This window comes from Apteryx rowi, unplaced genomic scaffold (genome assembly GCF_003343035.1).
Source record: "Apteryx rowi isolate R43461 unplaced genomic scaffold, aptRow1 scaffold_238, whole genome shotgun sequence".
NCBI classification, from domain to species: Eukaryota; Metazoa; Chordata; class Aves; order Apterygiformes; family Apterygidae; genus Apteryx; species Apteryx rowi.
In genome coordinates, this window is record NW_020448730.1 from 909308 (window position 1) to 935445 (window position 26138).

The 26138-nt window shown below is 38.0% G+C and overlaps 1 protein-coding gene across 1 annotated transcript in view; it reads right to left on the reverse strand.

Annotated features, from left to right (window-relative positions):
* TMTC2 (transmembrane and tetratricopeptide repeat containing 2) overlaps positions 1-26138 on the reverse strand; it is a 147804-nt gene that overhangs the window by 61319 nt on the left and 60347 nt on the right. Inside the window, exons 3-6 of the mRNA XM_026066102.1 lie at positions 24531-24645; positions 12679-12764; positions 11987-12171; positions 10214-10292 (exon numbers count right to left, since the gene is read on the reverse strand). Of these exons, the coding sequence (XP_025921887.1) occupies positions 10214-10292; positions 11987-12171; positions 12679-12764; positions 24531-24645 (465 nt within the window). The remainder of the gene's footprint in view (positions 1-10213; positions 10293-11986; positions 12172-12678; positions 12765-24530; positions 24646-26138) is intronic.

Consider the following 26138-nt stretch of genomic DNA (forward strand, 5'->3'; position numbering starts at 1 on the left):
CTGAAACTACATCAGGAAGGAAGGAGAAGACCTAAAAAAAAAGCTAGTCTCAGAACATAGTTAAGTTTGGTCACCTGCCACAATTAAATTAGAATATAGCATCAGTAATTTTAAATTTTCTAATCTTAGGAAGCCATGTACAAAATAACTAAAACCGGATTCTTTTCAAATTCAAATCCTTTACTATGAGAGGCTGAGGCTGCCAATGTACAAGGACAACAGAAGAATGTGGAGTTAGAGAGTCATGCACTATAGCACAGATAGTACTTCAAATTGCTGAGAATGAATTTAACCTACTGAAGAAGTCAGGATTTGTTTCTAAGAAAAAACACAACCAAATTTCTCACAGGTTGGAAATAAGCAATAAGTAGTAAATTAAGCAACAGTGAAGAATGGCAGCTCTCAGATTAATGCTCTGCATTTATACAGCTCTTTTTCAAGGGTTGTAAATAAAAACATGCCTCTGCCCAAGTCAATGACGGACTGAAAGAGCAGAGTGACGACTTCACCAGCTCACCAGCCGATTCTTTCTGAATAAACGGCTATTATTTTCCCCAAAGCATAAAGTCACAGTTTATCCAAAGCCACCACTGGATGATCAAGAGAGGACTAGGGCTGGCCCAAGCAGAGGATGGCCAGGCCATTTCCAGGTGAGTCGCTGCCCCCAGTTCTGCACCACATGGAAGTGAAAAGCTGTGAGGGCAAGAGATAGAGAGAAGGACCCATATGCTCTGCTCAAGCTGGATGCCGACTATCACAATCCCAAAACTCACAGAAAAAGTTACCACCTATATGCTCAAAGAAGCAAAACAGAAGGAATTCTTACCACAGGAGGTACTTCATCCTGAGCATTTACTGGGGCTATGGAGGACTGTCTTGATAAAAGAAAACTGGACAAGGTCCAGTGAGATTGTTCACTATCTTTGTCACCAGAGGATAGGCATCCCAGGCTAAAAGCGGCACATAATTTTGAGTTTCAAGAGGTGGGGCACAGTGCATGTAAAATGACCGAGCCACTGCCCTCAGCTAAAACAAGAGTGTGAGGCAGTGCAAGTCACCCTGAGTCATGGCTAAGGGCAGCAACGTGATTTTTATGAGCAGTTCAAGTTTTTTCAAAAAGGGGGTGCAAGCCTGTAATTCCAGAAGACCAGGATTTCTAATTCAAGGATCTGTAGTTCAAGGATCATACTCATGCACTGGTCTTGGATATGTCCCAGAAGCACGTAAGTCATGGTATTGCTCGTCAGGGCCAAACTGAAATGGCAGTTCCAAGCAAGCAAACAAACACACACACCGCAAAATATAAAAAAAAACACATGAAACAAAGCCAGGAACAAATTCTTACTGCCATTTACAGTAAGCCAACACCACAAATAAGTGGCATCACATTACATCTTATTAAACACAAAACAACAAATTTCTGAAGTCAAGTCTTGAAAAGACGGGAAAAGCCAGAATTCAAGCTATAGGCTCTCCTTACCTCCTCTCCCTGGATGTATGCTTTATGACAGAATTTTAATTATTTGATTGCACACTATTTTTCCCCACAGGCCCTTGGCTCATTTAGCGTACAGGAAATGAGGAAACCATATTGTCTTTCCTTTTCTTTTTTTTTAGAGGAAAATTTCAGCCCAATCCGTTAGATAGAGCCTGGCAAAGTCATAAGCAATTAACAAGATCTTTTAAAAAGAAATGTAAGCAGCCATAAAAGATAGAGTTATTATCTCCTGGTATTATATGCCCAACACACTGCCACATTTTATAGAGATCCTAGATTCTCATCTATTTTTCATGATGGATTCTGATATAAGAAGAGATTAACATCTTCAAAGAGTACTGACAAATTCAGTTTTTAATAGGTTTTAAGAGCTCAAGTACTTTACAAGCTAACCTCCTAAAACTTTGAGGGTATTTCAGAGATGCACAGCTAGAAATGAAGCTAAAATATGTCAATCTAAATGTCAAACTGTGGACAAAGTTTCCCTGAAGACTTTAGAGGAAATTCTCCACAGCTGAATTTTTTTTTTTCTGCAGAATCTGTTTTCTGCCTATAAACCCCCTATAGTCAAGGACTGCTGTATTATAAGCAAATAGAATATGTGATGACAACTGAAGGAAGGTCTGTTAGGGATATTATGAATTTCTTATTCTGAATGATTTAGAGGGACACCCCTATTAAAAAATAATAATAATAAATAAAGGTTGAAAACTGGCAGAGGCTCTGCTACCACCACACTCAAAGACTAGAATAAAACCAATCGTTAATTGAAATGTTAAGTCAATGAAGTGATTCTATTTGTTAGACTAAAGCCATTTTAGTAAAAGCTATTCCAACTCCAGATGTTTTCTCTGTCATTGTATTGGAAAACTATGTATGGATTGGCTTCTGTTATTCAGGATATATTTGTGTCTAAGATTAAAACAAGGAGATTAATATTTGTCAGTTACAACTGCATATTTTTATAAACCAGCAACATGAATGATTTAATCATTAGGAAAAAAACAGAGTACCCACTGGCAGAAAATATGCAAACCAATGTAACAAGTGAGCAGGTCTCTATATTTACTTTAACAATTTCTTAGATAGTAAAATCTTTTTAAACTCATGCTAAAAATCTGAAAGGTCACAAGAAAAATAATTTTTTAGTGAAACTTTTCAGATCTATGAAGTTCAAGAGAGTTATATTCTACTTTGCCATTCAAGGTCACAACAGCAGAAAAGGAAATTCATGGCACTGGAAACCTTAGGACATAAACTGACACTTATTTCAGTTCTTTAAATCAGTTCAGCATGCAGCCACGCACAGCAGTGTCTGCACAATGAATGGTGGCAAGGAGTTCAACAATCAATTGGAGTAAAAGGAGACAACTCAGTCATTCAAAATGTTTCAGTTTTTTACAGGAGTTAATTCAGCTAATATTTTTTGTTATTTATATGACCATTTTTCAACCTATTCTGCAACGAAGAGCATGGATTACTATATTGTAACTCACATTTACTACGTACAATGAAACACATTAATATGTAAGTGACTCACTGTTTAAAGGTGTGTATACATAGTTCATAAGCATCTCTATTAATATCTTAAGAGAAGGGAATGAGTGTTACAGCAGCCAAACTGCTGCACAACCCAAGCAAAGACTGTCTCCTTGAGAGGAGCATGTTAGAAAGTACAACGGGGCTGCAGGTGTAATAGCATTGTGCCTCTATAGATGCCATGCACACCTGCTTTTAGATTAAGAGCTTATGTCCCCCTGTGGTCCTCTTCCTGGGACCCCAAAAGATATGGTGGAAAAAAACAGCTGCAAAATTATCTCCATAAAGAGGAGATGTAGGGTAAATCTGCCTTGCATTATCCTTGTATATGCTTATTAACTGCACCCAAAATTTCAGGATGGCAAAACTTTAATATAGGAAATCTCAAAACAAAGTTGGCATTGACAAGAGCAGAACTCAGACTGGAAGACGGAGGTACACTTTAAAAAGGAAAAGCACTATTGCATAAATTCAGCCAGGATTTGTACTTCATTCATCCATAATTTCTTTGAATTGACAGGGAGGTTTGTACCCCCATGTGCCTGCAATAGTACATGTGTTTGCATCTTTCATAATGCAACCCTGCAGCCTCTTTGCACAAATCACGGCTGCAGCTGCCCCTACCGTAAACACATCTTCCTAGATAAGAAATTTCTTTTTCTCCCTTAGGTACCAGTGTGTGCATGAACATAATAAAACTAGAAGCCCAGTCTGATGTATACTACACTGATGTTTAAGATATACTGCAAGACATTAAAAGTATTGTTAATAAACATGCACCGCATACACAACATCTCTGAAACAACTGAAGCATATGATCTTAATGAGCATCAAGCTCTGCATACAGACAAAGCATAATCTACTGTTCCCCCCGTCCACCCCTTTCACAGAATAATCTCCTTGAAGATTTTAAGGAATGCACTGACTGTATTTTAAAAGGGGTTTTGAGGGATGGGAGTCAATCCACATTTACTTTGGTTGAGCAGATTCTTATAGGCCTCAGTTAGTCAAAGCAAAGCCCCTGATCTGATTTAATTAGAATGGAAATCTACTTGTGAAGAAGAATACCTGAAGTGGAAAAAGGATATAAATGAAGCGCAAAATAAAATCTGTTTCAGCTTAGAACAGTGCAGACTTAGCACAGTTGTTTCCTGTTACACAAAGACTTCCAGTGAAAGAAGAAAATTGACACAGATGGAGGCATTGAGCTCACCTGAAATAGATAATTTCATTTTCAGCTTCTGACAGACGTGCAACCAGCAATAAATCATGATGGTACAGACAAAATGACTAGGAATTCATAACTGAACAAGCAAATGGTTGTACTCCTTTCTTGCCTTTTATTTTATTTATAAATATTTTAAAGGGTTTTTTTTCTTTGTCAGTAAAGCATTGACACTATGCCAGTATAAGTTTCTTTAAAACACTCTTAACAGAAGCACCTTCCATTAGGATCATGCCTAACCGGGATCTCTGTAGCCCAGTTTCAATATTCTATTATATTTTTGGTTTGCAAATGTTACGATTGTACTTATTTTTAAACAAAAATCCCAGAATGTTTAAAGTAAGAATGCATTTCAGGCTTAGGCTCCTCCTGGCCTTTTCAGAATACTGTCTAAGAAAATTCAAGCGCTTTATAAGAAAATACAGATCAGTGGTCCAAGGGGACAAAAACAAGAAAACCTGAGAACCTGGGAAAAAAGCTGGTCCCAAACACTGCATCCCCAACCCGCTCAGCAATGCACTGCTGTAACCTTTGTACCCAGATTGAACCCAATCTGTACCCAGACTGAAGAATTAGATTCCCCTAAACAAAACAAAGTGAAAAACCAGGAGACATTTCAATCAGCCCAAAGATTCATACACAGCTTTGTACAGCAGATATAGATACAATAGGCTGCAAAGTCTCAAGAGGAGGAGGGATTAAGGTAGCAGGATGGCGTGGGGGGTGGGAAAGAAGGAAGCACAACAATTTACTCCCATCAGTATTGGAGTGGTCTCCATAATTACTCTCCCTAGACCAGGCGAAAGATGCATATGGAAAAAAAAAATCCTTATTTTCAACCCAGGTAACTTTAAAAGAAAAAATGGTTGCAATGTTCATTTAGTAAGCAATTACCAGTAAAGCTTCATGAGACGTGTAGTGAGTACACTGATGACTGAGGCTCAGACAAGTGCAGGTACCATGCTTGCGTAAATTATGATGTGGGATATGTATTTCACAGCTTAATCATCTCTGGCTCTTAAAAAGTAAGTCTTGCACAGCATGAACTGTAAAACTATACCAACAAAAGTGTTTCTTGGAGTCCTAAACAATATTTAAAAGTAATTCAGTAAAAAAGCATTTAATGGGAGCAAGGGGTAAATGGAATAGGAGCCTTAACAATATTAACAGGTTTGTACCAACAGCCACATCCACCCCAAAGCATATTCAAATAAAGTGATAGTTATGTTATAATCATCAACACAGAAACTCTCTCTTTGCATGCTAAGCCTTTGTACTTAGGATGCAAACCTCTGTACCAGATGTAAAATTTGGCTCTTCTTCCCTGCTCTGTACCTGGCTTTCACTAGCGTACGATTTGTTTTCTGTCCATGTGCAATGTAGCGGATTAGCAAGGAGAAATCCAAACTCTAAACCACGTATCATTAATTGTATTCAGTCCTGCAACGTTACCTTCTTTTGTAACTTGCATCTCTCATTAAAACTGTTTGCAAGACTTTGCAATGAACGCACTTGAAAATCGATATTCAGATGGTTGTTGGCAAGGGCAGATGAAGTGTGATCAAGGCATTTGTCTTTAGCTACATGACAATATTTTGCCAATCAACCCCCTGAACAATTCCACCCCAACATCTTTCTTGTTACTTTTCAATAATAAAATAAAGCTCCCATGCTCCACCTCACACCACTTAACTGGCAAGACTATGAATTACTGTAGCAGGTGGGCCAGTGTGGTTTTAAAAGCAATGTAATACAATCAACTGTACAATATCAGATTTCAAGGAACGCAAAAGACATCTAGACCAGAAGTTGATCCTTAAGCAATCCTAATATTGGCATTAAAGTGTTCAAGATCCCACAGGGACCATTTTATCTTTTGACCCCAGGTTTTAATTGAAACTTTAAACAAAATATATTACCTATTTAATGCAGCTGAGCTGGACTCTGGCCTTTGTAGTCCATGTTGTAATGCCAAGCAAATTAATCTGTGTAACCTTAGTATGTACTTTTTAATTTACATCAAAGAAAAATGACATAGGGAAAATAAATACCAAGCCAACCCTATACAGCCTGTTGAATAATTATTTTGATTCTAGTTTTAGAGTTTTAATTTTTAGCTTTTTTGTGTTTTTTTTTCAGAAAAAAAAAAAGAAAAGGTTTTACTTCTTGGTACAAAGCCAGAGAAACATATGGTTTCCTTAGCTGAGTTGCTGCACACCTGGCAAAATAAATCACAGCGACAGGAGACCAAAATACCTTTCATATGCACAAACTTCGAACATCTGATGCTGGTCTCCCGGCCCTGCCTTTTGTATCAGGAAAAAAAAAAAAAGCAAAGTCAAAGGGATGGCTTGATTCTTGAGGCCCCAAAGTCCTTTTTAGTTTAAGAGGCAAGTTACTTCTCAGCGTTTTCAAGGCTGAGCGTCAGCTGGGCAGGCTGGCACACTGGAGGAACAAGCCTCGGGGTTTGCCAGGGGAAAAGGCCAAGAGAAGCAAGGGCAGGAAAGGCACTGTAACGCAAACAGGGAAAACAGGTGCTGCGAGGGCTTAACACTGCTGGAGTGCTAATGCTGCCGCACTTGGAGTGCCACAGTTCAAATCCTAATCCAGTTTGAACAGCAGGTCTCCTGTTTATTCTCTTCCAAGTATGTCATGCACAGCATACAGGGGGAAAGAAAGCCCCCAGAAAATCTTCAGTGAAATGATAGAATAGCTATTAGAAATTAAGGAAATTTCATTTTCTGAAGTCACAGGCTTAAATCTAACACAGAACCAAGCAGAGCAATTGCCAGCAATTCAGAATACATCAATCACAATGACAGTTGCCGTAGATAAGCCTCAAACTATTCTTGGATTTCATGATAAGCCACGAAGATTTTCATCCATGTGTAGAGAGAGAGGGAAGAACTCTTCCTTCCCAAACATACTGGGAGCACTTCCCAGGTTCTCTCCGGTTCGTCCCCAAGAAACGAGCAGAAATCAAGCATATGGTGAGTGGGCACAGCTCACAGTCGGGTTCACGCAGTTCCACGCGTATGAGACAGGACTGGCCTACTTCAGTTCTTTCAGTCTCTCATTTAAAGGCAAGAAGCAGGCAGACAAGTTTATGTAATGCTGTATATCAAAGAAAGTTATAGTGAACTTGTTTATAATTTTATCTTGAACATCAAAACAGAAATAAATAATCTAGTTGGCCTTGCGGTGCCCAGGGACACAGCATGAACTGCAGAGTGGATGTGCTCATGATAATGGATGTGTTTACCTTGTTCTCCTGTCACACCCGATGCAAGGAGATGACTGAATAGGTGTTTAGGATTTATCTCACCCAGCTTTAGCTAGCAAGTCTAAGCCAGTCATCTCAACTCCTTTTAAGGGACAAACTATGCTTGCAGAGGATTATTCATACAATACAATATAGGTGTCTAAGACAGGTCTGCTGAATTGTTCCCTGGAGGTATCATTTTCTTTCCATGCTATAAAGGGAGTGTAACTACACAGCTCTGACTTGTCACCTAACCTTTAGACCTTTACATTTCGGAGAGACTAAACTAATCCAGTGTGTGTAACTGCAGTCATGGAGCTCATGTAGACACATCCAGGACAGCCTTAAACAAACCAGCCCAAGTCCTGCTATTAATAATATAGCTGCACCGAGTTAATCCGAGTCATTACTTGACTCCTCACCCAGCCTCTCGGATTGCCTTTGCCGTGTAACCACCAAGCAGCATCGCAGCGGAGTCTGAAACAAGTTCTGTTTTCTCTGCACAGGCAGCAATCACGACAGCAACCAAAATACAAATATATACTGCAAAGCTGCACTTACAGAGCTCTCTAATAGGCTGTTGCTTTTTGTAACAGCCTGCAAGGGGCTGAGGTGAACTCAGTTGATCCCAGCTTGTTATGCCACTAGGATATAAGTGAAGTGTCAGCGCTGTCTAAAGGAAATAGGACCCAGAGTATGAGCTAAGCAGCAGAAGAAAGAAATACAGCAGCAGCCAAGCCTGGGCAAAGGACTGAGCTGGTCTTTGTGCTCTCTGTTGCTTTGTTTGTTAATAAATGCAAATCCCAGAAACAGAGTGAACTTGGACTTCATGGACAGTGCTTATAATGGGAGCTGAGAAAGGCCTCCTGAACCTAAAAGAAGTAACCAGAGGAAAGAAGAGTAAAATAGTAAAGAACCTGATAGGTCATAATGATCTATTCACAGAAGGAGGAGGAGGAGGGTGGCACAGGCCCGTTTTGTAATGAAACCACCACTGGGCTGGAAACAATGCTGGTTTCCATTTTGTAATCTCTGTACTTGTAAGGAGCACTTCTCCCAGGGTTATGAAAAATGTGCCTGCCCACTACAGAGGGCAAACTTCTGAGGGTTTCCTGGAACACTGCAGCACATCAAAAGTCACTACAGGACATCAATAATAAGCAGATGGCTAATTACACAGAGTAATGACTGTCAATAACCCCATTAAATTTGTCAGCAAATACTGATAAATAAAACCAACAAAACAACAGTTCAGCTCTGTTTAAAGACTCTGTTTAAAGCTAAAACACCCTTTAAAGACTGTTTATGAACAAATGTACATGCAATAACCAACTTGTGTGTTTTAGGAATTTTAGCCGTTAGCTTTAATCTGATAAAGCTCAGCATTTCAGAAGTAACTCTCCATTGAACTATATGTGCTGTTAAGGAACTGTTTATAGTATTACAGCCATTAGATACCTTATCACTGTGACAATAGAAGTATTTAATTTAGGGTTTACAGAGATTTTCAAACATGTAGCACCAGATAAAACTACAAATTTTAGATTTTTTCATGGTGAAGCACTTATAGGAGCTAATAAAAGCTATATTTCCTAAACAAGCAATCAGAAAAGTGAACGGACTCTCCTTACTACAGCTGTGTCAACCACTGCATACTCTTGTATTATTTTGTGCCTTGGGAGAAAAATTTTCACGTGCTTCCTCTTGATCCTAATTGTTTCTATATGCATTTTTTATTACCTTAATCAAACTATTTCGAAGGCATCTTAAAACCCCTTGTATCCTAGATAGGAGCTCACGGAATCTCCTTGGTCGGAGACTCAGGTCAGCCGGCAGAAACACATTCCCCTTCAGGCAGAACTCTACTTAAAAACATCTCTGGAACTGTCATCTTGTTTAACAGATCTGACTAACACGACTAATAATTCATATCATTTTTTCCCTGTTGCCTGCTTAATGTCTTCTGTATAAAGATGTGATGAAGACTATGAGGACCTTAATTTAGGATTTAAAAAAAAAAAGAAAGCCCTCATAGCTAAATTAATGGTTCTTGCAGTACTCAAGGGATTTTGCCAAAATTTTGAAGAGCAGATTGGCTGGTCCTGGAAGGACCTTCTCATTGTAGACCTCTCCCTAAGAGTGTATCAGCTGAGAAATCATACTTTGTCACAAACTGAAAAAAAATCCAACTAGTTCTGTGGGCCTGTTTGGACATCTTATTTGTTTACAAGGTAATTTAACATCAAATGCCTACACTAAAATATGTTTTGTTATAATCGTAGTCACTTCTTGCTCCATTTTCTATGAAGTAAATGCTTTTTTTTTTACTTAGCTTGAAAGATAACTAAATGGGAGAATAATAATAATAATAATATGCATGATTTTCATACAAGATACTGGATGAGAGACTCAAAAGGCAGCAAAGCCCACTCACCCATGCAATCTAAAGGTAAAAGTGCTGCACTCTTAAAAATAACCAGTAACCAACAGTTCAAACATACATTGTGTCTTATCCAGCACTTCAATTGCTGATACTTAAAGTCTGAACTTAATTTGGCTAAAATCTATTGGAGGCAATTATTTCTTTTTTTATTAGCTAATTCATTTGAGTCCCAGTTGCCTGGCCAAGCTCTTTTGTTTCACCCTGTCTGACTCCTCGAGCATTATTCTGAAACACTATTTTACTTACCCATCATGTTGTATAAGCTTTGTGGTGCAAACTGCCTTGGCATTTTCTGTATTGCTTCTTTGTAAACCATTAGGGCATCCTGAAAAGAGACACACAGGTGGGACAAACCATTATTAAAGTGCCAATTTCAAAAGCAAACTTTCACACAGAAATTAAATACAAACTATCCTCCCCAAATGAAGAGATGCAGAGAGAGAAAATATCTACATCATAAATATCATAGGAAGCTCACATTTCTCATTTACAGAAGTCTTACCAAATTAAGTGCAGCTCATTGACAAGATCAAATTAGTTCCAATAACGCAACTCTTTTGCCAGGTGGAAATAAAAGGAACCTTTTTTTTAAACCTTGCAAAGACTCCTGAGTCTATAAATATATATTAATACAGATTAATATCAAGCTGTGGACAAAGGATTTTCAGATGACTAAGCTACAGTAAGTGACCTAAAAATAAAGAATAATTGCCTACCACCAAGTAACAACATAACATAATCCTCACAACTGGTATTTTGCTCCACAGAACAGATGAGATGGACTATAGTCAGGAATTCCAAAATTGGGTTCCCTTTGTGAATATGCTGTGCTTTGAATTACTTGATAACACACTAATGATTCATTCAGCACTTCGGGTGCTTCCTGGTCAGTACGTTAGCTCTGCATCATTTTCCCCATCATCCCATCAAATAGTTGCAGCTTGTGAAGGCTGAAATATGTTTGAAAAATGTCAGTGTATGATCAAATCAGGCCTGGGTCGGACTGCAATGACCACCAGGCAGAAGCCTGATGCTTTATATTCTTATAATCGCTTGCACCTCCCCGGCGATGCACTCCAACTCTACACTCTGCCGGCCATGCGTGCAGTATGCTGCTGCTCTCTTATCTTTACGGATGTATTAACTGTCTGTGTCTGCGTTTTAACCAATTAGTAACTGCCATCTGACAGAGCTGAATACAGCAGACAGATCACGGCGAATCCACAGAGCTTGTGCGTGCCTAATCTCAAACAGCCGAGTTTAACTGCTGCGGTCAAGAAGGGTTACATAAATCAAAAGCATGTGTAACTTCTGTTCTGAAGTATGCCTGGCAATGAAAAAAGAGAATGACTTTCTTTCAAATACCAAAAGAGGTCAAAATCACAAGCAAATGTCCACTTGTAATCGTTTCAGCAGGGAGAATTGGGAGGAATCACAACAGTCTCATTCCCACACATAAGTGGGACAGGCTGGGTGCAGCGTGCAATTACGTTAAAAAAAAAATCTGGCCCAATTTAGTACTCGGGTCGAACTATCACATGCAGTATTATCTGAAAACAGCACATACTGGAATATTTTTAATCACTGAGGTTTTGAATTGTTCCAACTAGTTCTCATTTTTGGAGACTCAATAGCAACCATAACTGCATTTTTTCAGCTAAAAAGGGACTACTCTATTTTGAGTTAAAAAGTCCAAACACTTTAGGTTGGCTGGCCTGTAGCAAGCTATATCCTCCGCATACCAGTCATGGGGACAAAGCCAAAAAGAATGAATTAACACACATGCTAGTGCCGATTCTGACACTAGTACATCACACTGCAAGCTAATTAACATCTTCACACCTCCTTTTCTTCTCTACAAAGTGTAGAGAATAATCATCATGATTTGGTGAAATTTAATCATTTTATACATGCGATGTATTTTGAAAGTCTTGATGAAAGCAATAGGTATTATTTGTATAAGGAGGTTTTATCAGGGTATGAGAATTGACGATAGCATAGACAAATCTGGAGTTTCACCTCATAGTGTCCTTGTTCATGAAAAAGTTTTCCTAAATTGTAAAGACAGCTCGTAACAGAGCTTTTATGAGCATGAGGATCTTTCAAATTTTCATCAGGGATCTCTGAGCACTTCAGGAATGTCCTTCTGGCTTCTTCTGGCTTCCCTTGGTTCATCAAGATGATACCAGTATTTAAATAGGCAGCTGTGAAGAGAGGAAAAATTTTCAGTGGGGTTCTGTTATGTTTTATCTGATCTTCAATTTACTTCAAAATAATCTAATTTGGCTTTTCTATAACATAGTCCAACCACTGTAGGAAAGAGGAACAGGCAAGAGGTAAAATTTAGTAGGATTCAGAGAGAAGAAGGGTACAGACCTTGTACCATAAAAATCAGAGACTGGCACTCAGAAAGAGGAAACAGGAGCCTATAAATTTGGGCAGACACATCCATGGGTCACCACCCCAGAGCAGAAACAGTTCAGGTTCTTCCAAAGCTGCCAAGTGTTCAAGCACTATCTGCCTCCTTCAATCCACTGCCCCCAATGCCAAAGTAAATGCAGCTTAATAAACACTTGCTTTCACTGAAGACTGAACAATTTCTCCTTTTGCTTTCAGAACGAAAAATGAAGAAACAGTGTTATTAAAACATATGAAGATTCCTTAAAAAAAATAGTCTATGTAATGCAAATTTGCATAGTTGAAATACTTACAAGCTAATGTAGGTCTGCTACCAATTGCCAGTTTATAGTAATGTAATGCTTCTGAAAATCTGCTGTTTTCCTGAAGTAGTAATCCTCTGCATAAGGACGAAAAACATAAAAAACAAAAAAAAGAGAAAGAGAGAGAAGGAAGTTACTGTAAGGAGAAACTTCAAAATGTACTTGATGTCCTATCACTTCAAATAAAACAAGAATAAAAACAAACCAAGGTAACAAACAAAAATATGCTGACTGGTATCAGAGAAGTAATAAATATCCACATTACCAACAATCCAGTGGGAAAATTATTTCATCTTAAAACAGGATTAATTCAAAGATGTCAGGTGCATCCTTATGGCTTTAACAAGGCAGATGTTAAAATACAGTAGCGTCAGCTTCCTTGGAAACACGGAGAATCATTTACTCATTTGAGAAAATGGTAAACTGTAAGGCTATTCTTTTAAAAGCAGTTAGAATATGCTGGGGCTATTTGTACCTAACTGTCAATCACGTTTAGCCTGTTTTCTCTTCTTGAAAGAAACAGATCTTTTTTGAACGTACAATAAAAGTTGACCAGCTAACACCTCACATGTATTACCTTAACCAATCGTTGCTGAGCAATTTCTCTAGATTATTCACTCTATGGCTAGGCACCTAGATCAGTCGTCCCCCCCCTTTTTTCTTCCCCTTTTTTTCCCCCTCCTGTCTTGTTTCTGCTGGGAACAAGTTTAATCACAGAAAACCTATCGAAAAGGACTCCAGAATTCTTCCAGTTCTCAGTTAGTTTCCCAGTTCATGAGCTTTTAAGACAAACACCTTTGTGAAATACAAATTAAAACAGCCATCAATAAATATCTGTGAGAAATTAGTGGTGTGGACATCATTAACATGAATTCACAGTTGTATGCTTAAATGAATGCCCAAAGCATTACAGTGTTCCCAAAGCTTTAGGAGAGTGAAATGAGTATATACAAATGTCTTAAAATCACAAAGATTAAAAAATCCTCAATAATTAGTCACTATAGACTTCAGACTCAGACCTCATTTTCCAGAGGTAGATGTCCCTCTTCGTACACCTATTCAGAAACTACTCAGAAAAAATAAATGTAACCCTCTCTCATAAAATAAATAGCTACCATATCTACTTGTAACTTCCCCAACCTACAGCAATTTTCTCTTCTTCCTCTACACTTTTATCTGATGATAGCTTTTCAACCCACACAGAGGTTAGATTTTTTCCATCTTTAGTCTCTAATCAGAGAAGATTTTTTCCCCCCTGCCTACGTGATTTGGACGAACCAAAATTCAAGGCAAATTTTTTGAATGAAGCCAGCAGATTTTAGGGGAAGAATGGAATAGGGAGGTTAGTTGAAGAAAAAAAACGCTTCCAATTTCTTTTGTTTTCTGTTGTTGGGTTAGAATTTAACAGAAAGGAGAAATATATCCTGTTTTCTTTATAACTGTATGGCCTCTCCATCAGCACCGTGTGGCCTCAGTTTTGATCCAGCAATTGAGAACTAACCTAGGATTTAGTAGTAAGTCACTTATCAAATTAACACAACTTGCATTCAACTAGTACTTGCAGCAATTTGAGCAAAGACAGAATCACATTCGTGATACTTTTTGGCATGGGACCAAGCTTTTGTTCTGTTTTAACTACAAGCATTGCACTAAGGGTCTTGCAGGCGGCAAGATGTTTGGATTTTCAGGATAGTAGTAACATTTTCTGAAATTTCTAGAACTTGGATTTTGTTTACTCAAAAGTTTTAGACTGCAGTTATTCAAATGAAAATTACTTTTATGATATCTTGATCCAGTTTTCTATTGATGGCAATGGAATTAGCACAAAAATGAGTGGGTTACATGGTCTAACATTTAAGTTGCGTCTTTTTTTAAATACTCCTATACAATTTGGGAACAAATATTTTCATATATTGAGAGAAGTAATATGCTAATTGCTCAACTTGAACAAAATAAATTACTTTGGTAAATGTATGACATTTATGCTTTTTTGGATTAAAAATGCATTTATCTATCTTTATTATCAAATTCATCATCTCTTTTCACTACATGCTCTGGTACTGGCACTCTTGATTAATTACTTGATACTTTAAGGGTTTGGTTTCTATTTTTTTCCTGCTATTTCTCTTCCAGAAGACTCTTTTTTTTTTTAAAAGTTGTTACATTAAAGACATTCACACATATACAACAAGCTGCTTGGATGAAAGATTGAGTACTGAATTCCAGCAAATAATTAAAGCATTTCATTTCTATTTCTTATGAGACTTGGTACAACAACAACAACAACGACAACAACAACTGATGTATATAAACTAGAAAACCTTGATCAGGCATGAAACTGCCTCTTTTTCTTATGAAATTGGTTCTGATTGACCTCTGGTTTTCCCTGTGGCTTCTGACAATACAAAACATAATTAGATTTATGAGGCCCAGTTCTAGTTTCAGATTAAACAAAGTCAGGAAAAGGCTTTAAAATTTTAAAAGTATTATTTTTAGCTGAATAAAATTAAAACTTGAGGGCGGGGGTCTGTTTCTGAGAGATAACTGGCTTGGATGTTCGTCAAAGAAGGTAGAAAATATTTATTTAAATAGATACAAAAGTAAAGATCATGAAGCTTGCATTAAAGTGGCAAAGCATTCTTGAAACTGCAATGAAATTAGAAGAGTTTAAAGATCAGATATATTTCCCTTCCCAAAAGAAAAATCAGACCTTCTCTAGGCTTCAAGCTCAAACAAAATGCTGCCATATAAATATGCTTACTCTCACCCAACCTTTATCTAATTATACACAAGATGCAACTAAACCTAAAATCAAATACTTTAGTTACTGCCAAAATTAATACTGCCTATGAAATTTCTAACTCTTCTTTTTAGCATATGTATTATAATTACAGTCTCTAATTACGTTATTGCTCACTTATTTCTACTGGACTACTGCCTTATTCATCGCACAGAAGGAATATAAATGATCAGTCATTCAATATTTGCTTGCATCTCCAGTTTCTACAAGTAAATACCTACAACACCTTCTGATAAATCTTTTCTATTTTGCTAAAAAATTAAATCAGTTATACCCAAGATCAAATGAAAAACTGTTTTTTTTCCAGAATTAGTTAAAGAAAATCCGCAGACCTCGAGTCCTATATTCTCTATTCCATTGTAGCATTTCATAATATCTAAGCTACCCCCAAGACAAAAATCATGCTTATTTTCAACTATGCATTACATTACACATTGGAGAGGCAAACCCAAGGGTCTGAGACATAGATGACTTCAACCTTGCCACACCGTGCAGGACTTGCTCAGCTGAGACACAGGGAGGGCAGTGTCGGGAGGGAAGGGCAGTGTCGGGAGCAGACCTCCAAACAGAGCAGAGATCTCGCCGTTAAGCTCCTGCTGCATCAAGGTAGCAGACAGCAAGCCCTGAGGCTGCCTCTGAAAGCAGCCGGCCCTGAAAATTGTCCACAGTTGTCGAGACAAACATGCAGCAAGGAGATGGGATCAGGGCAGGAATATCAGAAAGGAGCACCTCCTTTAGATATGGTTGCAAAGAGGCCCGTAGAGCAAATACTGCCATGAGTCGGGTCAGGTCTTGGGATCCTTCCTGAAAGAGTGGAGGGGTCCCACACAAGCAATCACTACAGGACACCGCTGTCCTCTGCGGTCTAAGTTACACTGACGATTCTTCACCAAGCTTCAACTGGAAGTTTAGTTAGCTGTTCTTTCCTTCTCCATCAGAAGTAGGTTCAGTATGGGTTATTTTGCTGCAAAAATGCTTCCTTTTTCATTGCAGTTCACTTTAGACTCTCTTTCACTTTAGACTGGAGGCCAAAGCCACGACAGCAAAGTTAGATATGCCTTCTCTGTCTTACTCTCAAATGCATTTACTACCTTCCTCTTAAAGAATCTCAAAGATCTCAAAAATACTCAAAAATCACTAAAACTGAAGTGTTCTTACAAAAACGCACTAGTGGCAAAATTTGAAAAATTTGAAATTGAAACCTTTCCATGCCAATTCAAGTAGAAAACTGAAAAATTTCCTTTCAGGAAGATTGACCATGGTTGTACAGAAGTTCTGTCAAACAATTTAAACTGTTTGCCATGCTTATTATTATGCTTTATTACATTGAAGATATTTAAAAAAACGTGTATAAAAAGATAGAGCTCAAAGGGCATTTATCAGGTTTAACGAATACATACATAAAAGTACACAGTTCTACTCCATTTTTTTTTAAAGTAGAGGGTTGGTTTTCATCTACACATAATCACATTGCCAAATCCTCTGTTTACAGTAAATGCAAAAAAAAAAAATTGCTCTGAATGACCAATTTCTAGAAGAGGATGAACGTGCCTCGGTTGGAGTTCACACCTTGTGAGTACTGTGGGATATTTAATAGCTAACCCTGTGCGGCAGCCAGGGCAAAGGACTGAAAAGGAACTTCCTCTCATAGCCATGAGTGGGTCTGTCCCTTATGTGCCATTCCCTTTTTCTCTTTCTCTCTTTTTTTTTTTTTCTTAACACTCCAAAATGATCATTCCTCTTTGGAGAAGGTTGGCAGGGGGGATAAGGAACGGACAGAAAGAATACAAAAGAAGAGATACAGTGCAAAGCATTGAAGATAGGCCAGTGGTGGAACAGAACAATTGGCTCACATTAAGTATGTATCTATCCTTTTTAGTTACAAAGACACAAAGCTTTCCTTCTTCCTCATGCAAGAATGAACAAAGGAAAGCACATCCTTGAAATACGCTTGATATAACACAGTAAGCTCAAGTGATAAATTTGGATGAATGCAGAAGATCTTAAAGGCTCCTGGCACTTTTTAATAAGTTTCCTACAGTTGCTAAGAATACCAAGCTAAATAAATAGAAAAGCATTATTAAATGACAACATCCTCCCCCCAACTCCAACAAAAAAAAAAACAGTTACTTCAAATTTGCAGCTCAAAAAAAAAATTTTTTTTCCCTCCAGTCCACCTCCCAGAGGTAAGGCATAAATTAAAATGTTAATTGAAACAGGCAAATTTTGTTCAAAAAATATTTAATCACATAAATGGGAAAACGGAAAGCCAATGGAAAACCAATCAGACAAGCGAATGGCTCCTTTAGCCTAGTAAAACAAGTCCTGTGGAGGAATAAAGTTTCTCTCTAGAAATCTGGAGAAGAAAAAAACTGCTTAAACTACAGGATTCCAAAACAAACGCATATAGATTGAGCAAGAATTAATTTAGGATGAATTAGGAGACAAGTCCTAACTATCACAGCAGCAAGATTCTGGAACAGCCTTACACCAGGATTTTTTTGCCCACGCCGCTACTAGCTAATTTTACAGTGCAGTACGACTCATTTATGAAATGGAGGATATGAGTTAACTGCTGCAGCAGTAGCAGACTTCACCCAGTGCTTAGAAAGTCTTTCAGGATCCTGGTTTTTTTCTAATTTGGGGGGTAGGAAAGAAAAAAAAATGGGAGCAAGTTTTTGTAGCTAGAAATGATGCATCTATAGATAGGACTGCCTATCCTAATACATGTGGAGCAGAGCATTCCCCCAAATGAGCTGTTTTATGCAACTCTCCTGAACTCTTTAAGCTGCCAACCTTTGCCTATTTTGCTTCACCAACAACTTGAGAAACATTCCTGTCCTCACTCTCTGCCTTGGTTTTGACCTAAAGTCACTAAATACCAATGACACAAAACTCTGAAAAGCAGGCTCAAAATACAAACAGTGGGTAGACAGTCTACCACTTTTACTCAAGTTACATATTAATTTCTTCCTGGTGTAGTCCTATTAAAGCCAGCTGGTCTACTTACAGAGCAAATTTCTCAGCGACTAAAGCTGGTGTAATTTGTCCAAGTACAATATAAAGGAAACATAACTGTCATCAAGGTAAATGCATACCTTACTGAAACACTTATGGGGCCTGTTAGTTACTATTTTGCCATCATTACACTTCATCCCTGCCTCAATATACATCCATCCCACTGATTTCAGGTGGCACTGGCCACAAAGAACTATATTTACCTAGATGCTATACTGGCCAACAAGTAAGAAATGGAAGAAAAGCCTCTGGTATTCCCACATATTCCCTCTCTAGCCATGTAGGAAGAAAGGATGTGCCTTGCTGCCTTAAGGCAACTTTTCCGTTTTCATTTGCAAAACTTGGGTATAGAAAGGTGGGCATGGATGCTGCAGCCGCCCAGTACATGAAGCGATTAAGTCTGCTCTTTAGTTAAGGCTTTGGGGCTTTTTTGGCTTTTGTTTTTTAACAATCAAGCCATTTAACTACTCATCCGAATGACTGTTAACTTTTTGTAAGAATCTACAATTTGGTTCTTTAACAAGCAAGTCAGTCATTGAGGAACAATAGGAGCACGAAACATGGGCAATGCTTTCCAATAGCATCCTGTTAGCAAACACGTAAATGGCACATAGACCCTACTCTTTTAATCAATAAGAACTCAAGCATAAACAATACAGCAAGCAATAACACAGAATACCCATTCCTTTCGCAGAACTCATCAAGCGTAGCAATCCATAACCCCATTAGTAAAAAAAAAAAAAAAGACCTCCCCCCCAGCAAAAAATCTTAAGTCTTTCAGGGAACAGTAACAGCTCTATCATTTTCTACCATTTCTGCAGAAGAGCTTTTCAAATGCAAGCAGATTGGTCGCTGAATAGAATTCCCATTTTTTTCCCTCCCCTTTCCCTATTACTGGGGCAACTGAGTTGGGATTACTACCATTTCAGAAATGCACCATCTCTCAAGGCCCCAGTTTCCTTGATGGAGGGAGCTGCCCTAGGGAAGACGAACAGCCTTGCTCCTGCCCTTCACCCCATCCAGGGTCATGGATGTCATGGTCATGGTCAGGGTCGTGCCGTGCCGACAAGCCTCAGACAAGGCGTCTATACCCACCTGACAGGCCCCAGCAGGCAATATAGCGCCAGAGCTGGGCAAAAGCCTCTTATGAGTGATGCCTTTTGTGAAATTAAATTGCAATGCCTTCCAGAGTCAGGAAATTATTCTCCTCATTTGGTAAAATACATTGAAGTTCAGCTTAGCTGTGTGGACGAAACTTATGGGGGGAAACTATAAGCCACTTCAATTTCAAATTTTGAAATGTGCAATTGAACCAGGCCAGGTCACTGAATGGGACAAAATGTATGTAAGTGTGTGTGCTTCCCACCATGCTAGAGGCCTGGGGAAGAGCACGGGAGCCAAGCTGTTTACCGCAGGGCAGCGCTGCTCACCTCACTTGCCTTCAGGTGCCACCTCAAAAGCCAATCTCACCCTACATGGAGACTTCATACAGACAACCGTGATTACAGTAAGACGCAAATTGCTGCTGCTGGTTTTGATATGTGAAGAACTGGCATGCAAAGCATGGATCATTTCCAAATAGATTTGTAACTGGGTTGCATTCGCTGCTGAGAAAAAATAATCAAGAACTTAAACAGACAGCAGGCAATACATTCTCTCTTGTTTTTAACTCAGCATCCTGGATTATAAAAACTGCTGTGTTGTCGAGGAAGAGGAACCGGGCCCTCACTCATTTCCTACTACGTGAGTGGTGCATCTTCTCTGTCTGGGACAGGTTCAACCATAGTTCAACACCGGGTAGTAGCTGAGGGTACTTTTAGGGCTTTTCAACTCCCGAAGCTCAGCAAAGGAAACTCTCATGCCAGCATTGAAAAAGGCAGAGAGAGAGGGAACACAATTTCAGATGTTAGGTAGGCTAGCTACAAGAAGCAAGCAAGAATTTTGCTCTTACTGATTTTCAGAGATTTCACCCAAGGATGCAGAGCTATAGTTTGCCTGTAAAATACTACTGCAATCACAGACTTTATAGAATTAAAATTTCTGTTATTATTGGAGACTTGATTACCTAAAAGAAATCTAAAAAAACTTCATTTATTGAGGTAATAACCTAAGCTTGCCAAAGGAAAATTTATGAAAAAGTATACTTTGAACTCATTCAAGGAAATTAAATTGTTTGAAAATAGTCTTGTACACACAGACCTATAGCCACTAAACTCAAAATGAGATACTTGCGGAAAAGAAAAAACACAAGAGCATAGCTGCTCAATAGAATTTTATCATTTATAGGGCATAGTATCCTCTGACAACTCAACATTGATACCCATTACTTAATACCATTTTAAAGGCATATTCAATGTTTATATGAGATAGTGAACATACCTAAACCCTGCTGAAAAACTCAAGCTAACATAGATTACTAGTACAGATGATATAAGAATACTCTGAGCAGAACTAGGCCTAAGCAAAAATGAAATTATATATCAAAAACCGTCCTCAGACTGAAAAGCAATTTGACTTTAGGCAGTAATTAGAAGCAATCTGAAACCAAAAGACCCCATGAGCTTTAGAAAACACTCATAATGCAACAAAGGCTGAACAGCCATACTAAACTAGTTTCTTTTTAATCTACTGAACATTGCCTAGTTTGGGAGAACAAAATAACATTTTCCTATAGCTCTGTCCTTGGTCCTTTACAATATTAAAATACATGGAATTCTCAAAAAAAAAAAAAAAAAAAAAAGGTAAGGCATAGGAAAAAGTTTCCGTTTTTGCTGGATTTACCACCCTATGAAATCTAGCTGAAATCAGCAGTTACATAACTTTGAAATTTATTTGTAAAAGTTATCTGCAGTGCAGGCTCAAGATGCCAGAGAAGTTATTTACAGGGGGGGCACTTAATATGTGTTTTTGAAGCACAAACTACCATATTAAGATCATATTGTAATATATTCTCTATCTATAATATAAAACAAGTGAAATCCTCACCCCATTGAAGTTGGTATGAAAAACTAAACCAGTTTCAGAGTTGCCAGGAATTTACCCTTTGAGTTTTTCCACCCGACTTTCTGTGAACAAGCTTTCAGAAAGAACGCGAGTCCTTAACCTGAACTCAAGTCTCCTAAATTCCAGGTCAGTGATCTTATCCTCAGGATAGTCTGGGTCACAGTCAGCTTCACTTGCACATATTTGGACCTGAAAAAGCCTCAGCAGAACAAACCCATTTTAACACATGTCCATGGTAGTGATGAACCACCAATCCATCCTTAAAAAAGTTAGCAAAAACTTTATTAAAAAAAAAAAAACTTCATTAAAGATGCAATTTGGATTACAATCTTTCTTATTTCCCAGGTACCTGGTAGATAGAGAAGGCAGAATTGAAAAAAAAAACCTTGCCAGTAAATTAGAGTTTGTCAAGGTCTGCTCATTTTCTGAAACAATCAGCTCCCTTTAACATACATGACTGACGACTCATATTATTTTTATCCTCTTTCTCCACATTAAGTACCTTATCATTTAGTCTCTATTACATGTTTGCTGTTCTCTAGAAGTTTAGGAATTTATTTATGGTTATGTAATTGTCATGCTTGAACAATATGGGAAATGACATGTTCTGAATCAGGCAAACCTTCCAATGCAGATTATATAATTGCTTTGAACTCTAAATTTATGCAACTTAAATTGTCCTGAATGGCAAAAGTAGACGTGACTCAGCCATAAGCTATAACAGTCAGAAAATAAAAATACATTACTGAAAGCAGCCATTCATCTAATCTGCTACATTTTCTAAGTTTTAATGTATTAAAAAACAACTGCTAAGTCAAGAGCACATTTCAGTGGAAAACAGCTTCTTGAAAGAGAAGACGGAAAGAGAGATCACCAAGTTCTTCTGTTTGCATAATTTATCCCTGGTTATAACTCACTGAAAATGGAGAGTTAATTCTTAATAATTTGTTCCCCAGTCAGATAGCACATTGATTTGTCATTGCAGTATATGAACACTGGGCTACAGGCACTAATTAATTTATATCAAATACTGTGGCACAAATGTTGAGAAAAAATAAAGAAGAGTATATAAGGGTAAAATACAGTTAGTGTCTATTATGCCCAAAACCTAATAATCAGAAATGACTGGAAGAGTGCTTTCTTTATAAAGCTCTATTAAATGACTGTTTCAATTTTAAAGGCACATACTGAAAAACAGAAACCATAAACCTAACTGGCGTCTTGTAAGCACATGACAAGATATGCTTTTCCAGAGTACAGTATTTTTTTGTAAAAGGCTCCTACAGAACTGCATGCCAGGGTTGCGCTGAACTTGCAAGAGAGCTCTTCTGAGTTTATGCTTAAGTCTGGGGTTCCATAATATCAAAGTCTGCTTCACTCACCATCTAGTTTGCATGCTGGATGTGAAAGCACTCAACACAGAAAAATAGAAACTGCATAATGAAAAAGAACAGTTAAAATAATCTTAAAGTAAGATTTTTTTTTTCATTTTTGTGGAATAACTTGCGGTTTTGTGAGTTTTTTTTTTTAAGAGAAAGAGGTTTCTATTTTATTTAAGATACTAGTAAGAATGTTAAAAATTAGAGATCCCTTTTGCATATGTGTACATATACACATACTATATAACATACACTTTAGTCTGAATACAGTTCTACTTCCTTTACTTTCACACATGCTTAACAAAGGCAAAACTGTGTGTGTATGTTTATATACACACACACACACATACGTGCATATGCATATAATAATATAAAAATTGTACTATTATTATATTAAAATACATTTATAGGTATATAGAGAGTTTTCTTTTTTGAACAGATATTCTATCATTAAATTATTTTGAAAAAAAATGGAGGAAAGTTCCCAGTGGATTTAACAGTAAGGCAAATTAATGAAATGGGCAACCTTTCCTTTAAAAGTTAATGCAAGCCTACTAAGGAAAATTTAATTTCTAGATATTGTAAAAGGCCATTTTAAACTGGACTTCCTGGCAGAATACTGATTTTTTTTAAGAGGTTTAATATTTTCAAATACTTTTTGTATCTGTTGTTTCTCTCACATATGCACTTTTCTATTGCACACAGGCTTTTATTTATTTTATTACACAATGAATGGCAGTCATCTGGCTTTTGTTCTCCACACACAGAGCAAAACCAGTTTATCATAATTGAGGACGATGACTCCATTGCACAGCAGAGGACAGCTCGGAGGTTTCCAGTCGTGTGGATAATTGCATGAGGGGACAGGAGAAAAGCGACAAACAGAGCAATTTTGAAGAGAAGGTCCGTGGGACATAAATACAAGGCACCCAGAGTTTCCCGCCCCCCCACTGTGCCCTGCGGTATGATCACACTCCCACGCAAAGGTGAGTAAGTCATCACAAAGCAAGCTTCTGGGTTCATGATTTAGCCCAGCATTAATGAGTCGGGAAATATTTTTCCCATTGTATAATTGTTTTGCTGCTCACGGATTTAGTCTCTTGCCTACCTACAACACGTCTAAACTCTAGTAATTAACCTTTCTTGAAGCTATGCTCCTTTAGACTCAGCCACAGAAGAAAATTATTTAACTATTTTAACACTCCAGATCCCTGGAACTAACTGAGAGGTATTGGCTCATGCTAGAAAGTATGAGGCCCACTCCTCATATCAGCACTTTAAAAAGAAGGCTAAATAACACTTTCATATTTTAGCAGAGTCAGAAGGAGATGGTGCGTTATTCTCGCCGGCTCATCTGCACTTCCTAAACTTACCTTCTAAATGGACTCTGCATTTTGGCTATACGAATCCACACCTTATAGATTTGCCCACTCCAAACCAGAACAGCAACACGAACTACATGATAATATGATTAAAAAAAAGGCCCTGTGCACCCCATGGTTTAAGGAGCATGATTAAGGGGACGGCTATTAGCAAGCAACAGCTCCCATCACCTCCGTCTCCAGGATCTACAGCCAATAGGTCCATTCACCGCTGGCCTCACGGGCCAGCCGACCCCCTGGCAAGCCACCGTGCATACTCACAAGTTGTAAAGCATATCGGCCATGTTGCTGCGGTAGTACAAGGCATTTCTATAGGCGCTTTCAGCTTCGGAGATCTTGCTCTGGCTCTTGAGAACATTTCCCAGGTTACCCCACGCTGTCAAGAGGAGAAAACAGGATTCAGAAAGACTGACAAGCCAATTACACCGCACAAGGGACCTGAGCACCAGGAAGCTCCCTGGGGAGACAAACCCCACAAAGAAGCCTTTTTTAGGGAAAGGGGAGAAGGGATTTGCTTTTTTCCCCATTATTCTGTATCATTGCATCTTACGGTCAGACTTTCATTTTGCAGCAGTGATGTGCATACATCCTGCGTACATACAGCTTTTGGGTGGGAAGACGAAAGGGAACATTAGAAACAAAATATAGCTCAGTGCTTTAGTAACAACTATAGCAAAGGGATATTTTATTTCACCTCTAAAAATAAAATCCTCAGAGCTCTATGTAGAACTATGGCATCTTCATAGTTTGAGGTTTTTTTAAGCCTATCTACTCTAAACCACAAGAATTCTTCCCAAAGTAGACACAGCTTTCACTGAAGTATGAAAACTGACAAATGACACAGGAATTAAAAGAACAGTAAGGTAAGTAACCAGGATTAAAAGCATGCCATATGGCTATAACCATACTACACAGATCACTAAAATGCATTTTCTCCTTGGAAAACATGTGGTTCCTTTCCATACAATTTATTATGTTATACAGCGTGCTTTTATATCCCATCTATAAAGGACTTGAGGTAAAATATATTTAAGGCTCCACATGTGTTCCTTTTGCAAGTGTTGCTGAGTTGCACAAAAAGTGCACTTACAAAAGAAACTGGAACTAACATTTTATATAAAACATGGCCCATGTTATTCACCATTTAGGAAGCTAATTTAACTGGCATTATAATTACAGTTTATGTGTATACATGAAAAAACACATCATGCTTATAATACATCAAAGTTGTTTCATAAAACAGTTCTACTTTCACAAGTATTTTTTATGAGCAAGAATAATGGAAAGACGATGCACGTCCTTTCCACAAAACACACAATACATGGCAAACTGTTCTTCCCTCCAGATGCACAAACCATAAACATTAGCGCAAACAGCCGTTAAACTCTGCTTCTTCAGTTACTCAAGCCCATTTTACAGGAACTTCCACCTAGCCTGAGTAGCACAAACTTTCAATATCATTTCAACATAACACTAATTAATAGGACGATGATTATTTCAGATACCTCTTTATCCTTAGAAAGCACATTGCTTTGAAGCTGCTGAGGTTTGGTCCAGAATACCCCACCACAGAGACAAAAACAACAGCAAACAGCATTTTCCTCTGAGCAGAATAAACTAATCATTACCGGCAAGCACCGACAAAATCCTTTTAGGATTCACAGACATAACGTCACTCGATTGTGCACAAGGCATTTGGTAAAGATGAAGAAAAAAACCCCAAAATATAATACTTTGCATGCAAACTGAAGCTATCACTTCTGTGAATCATTTCATTATAGCCCAGTATTTTATATGAATAGAATTAACTCAAAAGTTACTTGTCACTAAATTGACAAGTGTCGCAAAAATTCTCTTCATTCTCTTATA